Genomic DNA, 9,809 nt, shown 5'->3' with positions numbered 1-9,809 from the left:
AAAAAAAAAAAAAAAAAAAAAAAAAAAAAAAAAAAAAAAAAAAAAAAAAAAAAAAAAAAAAAAAAAAAAAAACTCGTTTAAGCCTACTGGTGAGGATAGTTGCTTTAAGAGTTGAGGACACTGGAAACAAATCAATAATCACTTAAAAAACAAGGCAAATAATTTCAAATTGTTTTCCTTGACTCTTGATAAGTCAACAAATGGAAGCAATATTGCTATTGTTGTTGAGGAGTCAATGTTGAGTGTAAAGTGGCTGAAGAATTAGCTCCTATGAACAGTCTGCACGAGACAGCTACAGGTGAGAATACTCTCGCATAACTTGAGCAAACATTTATTCAGTACAACATCAAGTGGAATCTACTAAGATATATTATAACGAATTCTGATAAAAATACACGTGGAATACAAAAAGGCTTTAGATATGCATATTTTCAACATCTATTACAGAACACTAAATGACTTTGCTAAATAGTTTTTACTGCAGACTTGGTATTTCTTGGTGAAATTAATGTACAATTAAGAGAACATAGTTTATATATAATAAACACTGACAATAAAGTCATCTTGATGACAACTAGTATTCTGAGAATCACAAGTAATCACAAGCAACTGACCATACTTCCCAAGCTACCAAATACTGAAACAAGAAGGGAGATTTCCATTCCCATACAAATGTGTAATGAATATCTTTTCTGAGCTCAAACTACAGGTCCAGCAGGGTTTTTCAGATCACAATGTAAATGCAAAGTAAATTTCCATACTACAAATTCCATTTAACTCTTCAATTGAGAACTTCCACATAATCTTTAATTGGAATTGATTAATTAACAATGCAATAACATGCTGAAAGGCAAATATCAAGAAGAGAATCTAACAGAATTCTATAAATGCCTTCCAAGTAATATATATGTACAATTAAAATGTTTGTGAATTTATGTCAGTATTTGCTGTTCCTATCTGACTGAAAAGACACAAAAGTGAAACAAGTAAAATATCATTACAGATCAACATTGATAGATGAACACTTGCATTTTATTTTGACAGAGAACACTGACTCTTAAGCACAATTAAGTAAAACGTCCTCTCCCATGAAAGAATTTCTTTTCTTATTAATAGACCTAAGTTACAAAAATTTGTAATAAACTAAGTATCATGTGAAAAACTACATTGCTGGCTTTTCCACCTATCACCCAACAAAAACTGCTTTTCCAGCATCTCAGTAATATAAATTCCATTCTTCAGGTTGATAAAGCCAAAAAACTTGAAGCCATTCTTTTTTGTTTGTTTGTTTGTTTGTTTGAGACAGTCTTGCTCTGTCACCAGGCTAGAGTACAGTGGCATGATCTCAGCTCATTGCAACCTCTGCCTCCCAGGTTCAAGTAATTCTCCTGCCTCAGCCTCCCGAGTACCTGGGACTACAGGTGCACGCCACCACACTCAGCTAATTTTTGTATTTTTAGTCAGGGTTTCACCATGTTGGCCAGGATGGTCTCAATCTCTTCACTTCATGATCAGCCGGCCTTGGCCTCCCAAAGTGCTGGGATTACAGGCGTGAGCCACCATGCCCAGTGGAAGCTATATCTTTATTTCATACTCTATCAAAAACAGCTGGTTTTATCAGTAAAATTATAGCATCTAACGGATTCTCACCATATATCCTATCATCCTGGTTCAAGCAACTATCACCATTTACCTATTAATTATAACACACAGATTCTCTTTACTTCCACTTTTGCCTCTTCCTACTTACAGTAACCTAAGACTTCTTTAACATTTTAAGTCAGATTGTGTCATTGCTAAGCCAAAAATCCTCCAAGGGTTTCCCATCTCACTCAGCATAAAAAGCCAAAATCTTCCTCAAAAAAGTACAAGAAACTGCATGATTTGCTTTCCACCCACCCAAACCACTTCTCTGACCTCATTTCTTTCTCATCCAATTTCAGCCACACTGTCCTATTTGTGTTTCTTCCAACTTGTTCTCTAATCCTATGCTACAGCCTGTAACTTGTTCTTCCATTGCCTAAAATGATGTGTTTTCAGATAAACGCACTACTCATTCCCTCACCTCCTTCAGGTCTTTGATCAAATCTCATCTTCCCACAGAGGCCATCTGTGACTGCCCTATATAATTATCACCTATCCTTTCACGCTGTATTTTTACCACTCTGTAACCCTATTACTCTGCCCACAGAATCTACAACAGTGCCAAAAATACAGTATTTGCTCAAAAATATTTCCTGAATAAATGAACAAAGCAACAAAATTTTATTTTTTGTGTAATATGTCCTCAGTTCCTTTCCCTTATATAAGTGCTATATATACATACATATATAGATGAACAATTGGATAAAATTATTTACCATTGCACTAAGAGTTTCTTCCCAATCAGGCCGCTCTCGAGGGTGTACATTTCTATGCAGCTCTGGAACAAAATCATCTTCTTCAGAATGTACTGAGGACTTCATCTTCCTAGAGATCAAAACATGAAAGATTCAGATAAGAATTTCCAATTCTATGAAAGCCTTCCAATGATCACAACTGAAAGAGCGGAAAAACTACATGCCAGATTTGAGGTTTAGCCAAAAGAGCTTAAATGATAGCAGTGATCCTTTATTTCTACCCTGGCTTTCAGAGATCTTTCCTAATGCACCAAACATCTGCTTTTATTCCAGAAGATAAAAGTAAGGTTTACAGCTAGTTAACCCTTATGGTCCATGGTTATTATATAAAAATTGATTTTTATCAGTTCAAAACAATTTGAACCTTGAAAAGATTTGCAACAGCAATCAGTTACTCTGAATCAGTATTTACAGAACTGTGTTAAGTATCAGTAACATTTCAGAAAAAGAAGAGATAGGGTATTTCTGGTTACAATCAATGGAGCAGAGTGCAACAAACAAGCATTTTCAATCAGAACAGCTACGAATGCTGGGAAAAACACACAAAACAGCTGTGTGAAGTTCACCAGAAAGCAACAAATACAGGTGGAACTTCCAGGGCTACAAACTTTGAGAAAAGAAAAGCCCAATCAAGCAAATTCCACATTTAATCTGTCTTTTTGTGTAACATAATTTTTCAAATCAATCATGGGAAATAGAGCCCAAGATAATAACTGTAATCTCAGTGGGCTGAGAAGGCAGAGGTTGGAGGTTGGGATTACTAAAGCAGGGAAGAGGAATTCAGGAGGTAAAATGCCCCCAAAAAAGACCTAAAGAGAAAGAACTGAGAAATCTACAGCAAAATTCACCTCAAATTATTAACTGATTTCTCGGCTTACAAATATGTAGGACAAGATGCCAAGAAACCCAAAACAAACCAAATTAAGAGGCAAATAGACATTTAGACAGCCTATCAGTGTTGAGGGGATGGGCTGGCAAGCAAGCACTGCCAAAATGGAGGAGCACCCAGAGCTCTTAGGTGTGACTCCAAAAAAGTCATGCCTTAAGAGTATGGATAAAATAGCAATAGGAAAATTTTACAAAGCCCCAAACCAAGCCTTGACAGATAGCACAATCTTCAGCATGCTAAAAGGAAAAAGAATCAGAAGTGCAGGAAGAAAAATTAACTGTCTTTGGAGGAAAAACCATTCTCCCGACTCTGTAAATCTTTCATCCACATTATCTAGTATCCAACAAACATAATGAGGCATGCTTAAAAAAACAAGAACTAGGCTAATGCCCTTTTTGGCCTTAGCCCACCTGCACCCAGATGAATAAGAAAAATAAAAAAGAATTAAATAAACTTAATTGCCAAAAGAAGAAAAAAATACAGAAAAATAAAAAAAAAAAAAAAAAAAAAAAAAAAAAAAAGAACTACTGAAAAAAATCGAGAAAAAAAAAGTCAAACCAGAAAGGCTCACAATTCAATTTTAGAATTATCAGAAAGAGACTTTAAAATGGCATTTGTGATTTTCTGCCTATGATGCAGAAAGCTGTAAAGAGCATCACTCCTAGCCTAATAATAAAAAATAGATAATCTAGAAATCTTAACTTTTCCAGGACACAATAGAAAACTGAGGTCTCAGGGCAATCAACTGGTTTGAACACTATGGAGACACAAACCTCTCTGAGATTAGATGGATCACAAGCAATTACCTGCCTGGAGCAAAGTATGAGGAGAAGAGGGATACATAAGAGGAATACAGTTAAATTTTTATCAAGTTGCTAAAAACATTTATGATTTATATGTTCAATTGAATGAAAGTAAAAAATAAAAGAGAAATGATGGATTTCAACAGAGAACTAGAATCCATAAAATCAAATTTTCATTCTAAAACTGAACAAATACAATATCCGAAATTAAGAACTAACTAGATGCATTTAGTAGAACAATAAACATAGCTAAAGAGAGGGTTAGTGAACTGGAAGATAGTTTAGCAGAAAATATCCACATTGAAGAACACAGAGAAAAAAGGAGCAGAAAATACACAAAACAGTATAAAGCATGAGAGACCTGGTTAAACAAAAAGATCTCAAAATGTCTAAACTGATGACAGAGATAAGAGAGATAATTTTTTTAAAAAAGAGAAAGTGACAAAAGCAATATTTGAAAACAAATGTTCAAGTTTTCAAAACTGATGAGTATCATCAAACTAAAGATTCAAAGAAATTCTATGAACCTCAAGCAGAATTTAAAAGAATGAAAACCATAAGTAAATTACAGTCAAGCTGCTAAAAACCAAACACAAAGAGAAATTCTTAAAAGAAGCAAGAGAATTTTTAAAAGTTGACTTCCAAGAAGCAACAATGCCAATGTGAGAAGACATTTCAATGGAAAGAGAAAATAATGGAATGAATCTTCAGCGTGCTAAAAGGAAAAAATATTTCCAACCCAGAATCCTCTACCTCACCAAAGTAACAATTTTGAAAGCAGGTACAAGTTATTTACAAATGAAAGCTGAAAAAAATTACCACCAAGATACCTGCAATGAAAGAAATAGTAAAGAGAATTCCTGATTGAAGAAAACTGATTCAAGAACTAAACAAACACTTGAAAAGAATAAAGGGCAAAAGTGGGGAAATATAACTAAATACTGTATAAACATAAAAATAATGTCTTATGAAGTTCACAATATATAAACGTTAAAAATACAAAGGATAAGAAATGTACATTCAGTCAAACAGTTTAGGATTTCTCTATTGGTAAAGAAGTGAAAAAAGTTCTATTTTATGGAAGACTGTAAATAAGTTAAAGATACATATTACACTCTCTATAGTGAGCACTAAAAGAATGAAAAATAAATGCATAACTAAAAAGCTGACAGAAGAAAAGAATTTTGAAAAACGAAACATTAATCTAAGAGAAGGCAGAAAATAAAGAATAAGAGAAGAAATAATAAAACAAAGGCAAACAAAAACAAATATTAAAATGGTAAACTTAAATCCAAGCACATTAATAATTTTAAAAGCAAACAGACTAGCTGGCAAAGATATGGAGGAATCAGACCCCTCATTCATTATTGGAAGAAATGTAAAATGGCACAGCCACTGTGGAAAAGACTGGCAGTTTCTCAAAATTTTAAACAGAAAATTACCAAATGACTAAGTAATTCTACTCCTGGTATTTAATCAAGAGAAATAAAAACATGTCTACCAAGAACTTGTACATAAATATTCATAGCAATATTATTCATAATAGCCAAAAAGTAAGACAATCCAAATGCCCAACAACTGAAGAATAAACAAAATGCACTAGGTACACACAATACAATATTATTCAGTCATTCAAAAAGAATGAAGTGCTGATTAATGCTACCACACGGATAAACATTGAAAACATTATGCTAAATAAAAGAAGTCAGATGCAAAAGACCACATATTATATAATTCTCTATATGTGAAATTTTCAGAGTAGTCAAGCCCACAGAGACAAAAAGTATATTAGCTGTTTCAAGAGGCTGGGCAGAGGGAGACATGGAGAGTTCTACTAAGGTTAAGAGATTTGGTTAAGAGATTTCTTTCTGAAATGTTCTAGAATTAGATAATGGTGCTTTTCGCATAACTTTGTGAATATACTAAAAACCACTAAATTGTACACTTTAAAAGTGAATCACATGGTATGTGAATTCTATTCGTTAAAAAAAGTAAATGGACTTAAAGATCCCCATTAAAATACAAAGACTGTAACAATGGATTTAAAAAACAGCAGCTGCTGGGCACAGTGGCTCACACCTATAATCCTAGCACTTCAGGAGGCCAAGGCAGGCATATTATTTGTGCCCAGCTGTTCAAGATCAGACTTGGCAAGATGGTGGGATCTTATCTGTAAAAAAAAAAAAAAAAAAAAAAAAAAAAAAAATAAAAAAAAAAAAAAAAGAAAGAAAAAAGAAAAGAAAAGAAAAGAAAAAAATTCAAAAATACAAAAATTAGCCAGGGTATACACTTATGATCCCAGCTTCTCCAGAGGCTGAGGTGAGAGGATCACTTGAGCCTAGGAGGTCAAGGCTACTGTGAGCCATGTTCACACCACTGTCACAGCAAGAAATTATCTCAAAATAAAAAGCAACAACTACATCCTATGAGACATACTTTAAATATGACAATACCGAAAGTTAGAAAATGGAAGGATTACAGAAAGTGATACCATGTAAACACTAGCCAAAGAAGGGTAGTATAGCTGTATCACATCAGGAAAAGTAGACCTTAGGCACAAGGTATTTACTAGAGATAAAGGGCGATGTTTCATAAAACCATCAAATTAAAAGGTTAACATAATTTATGTACAATAAATTGCAAACAAAATTTGTATGCAAAAATAACACAGCTTCAAAATACATAAAGTTGAAAGAATTAAAAAATAGATAAATCCGCAATCACAGTTGGGGATTTTAGCAAATATCTCTCAATGGCTGATAGAATAAGCAGACAAAACCTTAAGTATATGACTTGAACAATTCAATTTTCCAATGTGAACTAACACAGAAAACTAAACCCAACAACTACAAAATTATTTTTTCTTTTAAATTCTTTTCAAGTGTATATGAAACATTTATAAATAGACTAAATGCTAGAAGATGAAATCTCAACAAATTCATAAAACTTAAATCATGAATCACGTTTTGTGACTACTGAAGAATTGCACCAAAAATCAAAGACTGAAAGATAACTAGAAATTCCTCTAAATATCTGGAAATTAAAAAACATAATTCTGAGTAACTCAGGAATCAAATATAAAAATCACAATAGAAATCAGAAAGTCTTTTTATGTCAATAATAATGAAAACATAATAGATGAAAATGTGTGGGATATAACTAAAGAGGTATTTAGCAAAATTCATAGCTCTAAACACATATTACTGGAAATGAGACAAGTTAAAAAATTAATGCTTCTAAGCTTCCATCACAAGAAGCTAGGAAAAGAATAGTAAATTAATTCAAGGAAAGCATTTTAAAATTTTTAAATAACAAATCAATAAAATAGAAAGAAAGTGTATCAAAGAGGAAACAAAGCCAAAAATGAACAATCCCTAGAGCAAGTCTGATCAATTAAAAAAATGGACAATCTACAATATAGATAATAAAAAGTGAACCACAACCAGAAAGCCTATGAACACTAAAAAGATTCTGAGGACATTATTAACATTTTTACTGCAATGTAGTTGAAAATTTAGTTGAAATGAACAAATCCTCTTAAGAACACAATTCACCAAAACTAAAAGAGTAAACAAAAAGATTTGTACAGTCCTACAGCTATTAAAGAAAATTAATCTATACGGAAACTCCAAGCCCAAATGGAATCATTGAATTTTTTTAGACATTCAAGCAAAAAATAATAAAAATTGTACGAACATTCTTACAGAGTATAAAAATAAAAGGAACACTTTCCAATCTACTCCATAAGGCCAAGCCAGAATTTAAAGCAAAAGCCAGACTTTACTAGAAGAGAAACTTATAGGTTGACATAATGAATACAGTTATAAAACTCCTAAACAAAATATTAGCAAATCAAACCCAATAATATACAAAGGATACTGACCCAATAAGTTTTATCACTCAATCCCTATAACAGACCATACTATCAAAGGGAAAAAACATACATAATTCTTTTTCTTCTTAAAAAAAATGAGATACATGTACAGAACGTGCAGGTTTGTTACACAAGGATACATGTGCCTCTACATTCCCTCCCCTCACCCTCCACCCAGCAACAGGCCCAGGTATGTGTTGTTCCCCCCTCTGCATCCACATGTTCTCAATGTTCGACTCCCTCTTATGATTGAGAACATGCAGTGTTTAGTTTTCTGTTTCTGTGTTAGCTTGCTAAGGACGATGACTTCCAGTTTTGTCCATGTTCCTGCAAAGGACATGATCTCATTTCTTTTTATGGCTTTATAGTATTCCATGGTATATATGTACCACATTTTCTTTATCCAGTCTATCACTGATGGACATATAGGTTGGTTCCATGTTTCTGCTGTTGTAAATAATGCTGCAATAAACATGTCTGTGCTTGTGTCTTTACAGTAGAATGATTTATATTCTTTTGGGTAATGGGATTGCTGGGTCAAATGGTATCTCTGGTTCTAGATCCCTGACGAATTGCAATATCGTCTTCCACAACAGTTGAACTAATTTACATTCCCACCAATGGTGTAAAAGTGTTCTTATTTCTCTATAGCCTCGCCAGCATCTATTGTTTCCTGATTTTTTAATAATCACCATTCTGACTGACATGAGATGGTATCTCGCCATTGTTTTGATTTGCATTTCTCTGAAGATCAGTGATGTTGAGCTTTTTTTCATGTTTGTTGACCACATAAAAGTCTTCTTTTGAGACTTTTATGTGTCTGTTCATAACTTTTGCCCACTTTTTGATGGGGTTGTCTTTTTCTTATAAATATGTTTAAATTTCTTGTAAATTCTGGCTATTAGACCTTTGTCAGATGGGTAGATTGCAAAAATTTTCTCCCATTCTATAGTTTGCCTGTCCACTCTGATGATAGTTGCTTTTGCTGTGCAGAAGCTCTTTATTTTAATAAAATCCCATTTGTTAATTTTGGCTTTTATTGCAATTGCTTTTGGTGTTTCTGTTATGAAGTCTTTGCCCATGCCCAAGTCCTGAATGGTATTGCCTAGGTTTTCTTCTAGAGTTTTATGGTTTGGGGTTTTACATTTAAGTCTTTAATCCATCTTGAGTTAATTTTTGTACAAGGTGAAAGGAAGGGATCTAGGTTCAGTTTTCTGTATATGGCTAGCCAGTTTTCCAGCACCATTTACTGAATAGGGAATCTTTTCCCCATTGTCTGCTTTTATCAGGTTTGTCAAAGACCAGATGGTTGTAGATGTGTGGTATTATTTCAGAGGTCTCTGTTCTGCTCCATTGGCCTATATGTCTGTTTTGGTACCAGTCCCATGCTGTTTTGGTTACTGTAGCCTTGCAGTATAGTTTGAAGTCAGGGTAACATGATGCCTCCAGCTTTTTTCTTTTTGCTTAGAATTGTCTTGGCTTTATGGGGGTCTTCTTTAATTCCACATGAAATTTTAAATCATTTTTTCTAATTCTATGAAGAATGTCAATGGTAGTTCGATGGGAATAGCATTGAATCCATAAATTACTTTGGGCAGTATGGCCATTTTCACAATATTGATTCCTACCAACCATGAGGATGGAATGTTTTTGTATTTGTTTGTATCCTCTCTTATTTCCTTGAGCAGCAGTTTGTAGTTCTCCTTGAACAGGTCCTTCACATCCCTTGTTAGCTGTATTACTGGGTATTTTATTCTCTTTGTAGCAACTGTGAATGGGAGTTCATTCACGATTTGACTGTCTTCTTGCCTACTATTGATGTAAAAGAATGCTTGTGATTTTTG

At 33.5% G+C, this 9,809-nt stretch overlaps 1 protein-coding gene across 4 annotated transcripts in view; it reads right to left on the bottom strand.

Moving 5' to 3' along the window:
* ARHGAP32 (Rho GTPase activating protein 32) overlaps positions 1–9,809 on the bottom strand; it is a 316,763-nt gene that overhangs the window by 206,447 nt on the left and 100,507 nt on the right. For 2 of the 4 annotated variants that reach the window (XM_017523437.2, XM_017523455.2), the window contains exon 2: positions 2,361–2,469. In XM_017523437.2, the coding sequence (XP_017378926.1) occupies positions 2,361–2,465 (105 nt within the window). In that variant the 5' untranslated portion in view covers positions 2,466–2,469. Of the gene's footprint in view, positions 1–2,360; positions 2,470–9,809 lie in introns of those variants that run through there. The other 2 variants (XM_037736140.1, XM_037736143.1) reach the window with 1 other exon arrangement.

The sequence above is a fragment of the Cebus imitator genome, unplaced genomic scaffold (assembly GCF_001604975.1).
Source record: "Cebus imitator isolate Cc_AM_T3 unplaced genomic scaffold, Cebus_imitator-1.0 Scaffold0, whole genome shotgun sequence".
Classification (NCBI taxonomy): Eukaryota; Metazoa; Chordata; class Mammalia; order Primates; family Cebidae; genus Cebus; species Cebus imitator.
Note: the sequence above shows the minus strand (reverse complement) of the source record. Positions and strands in the feature narration are given on the sequence as shown.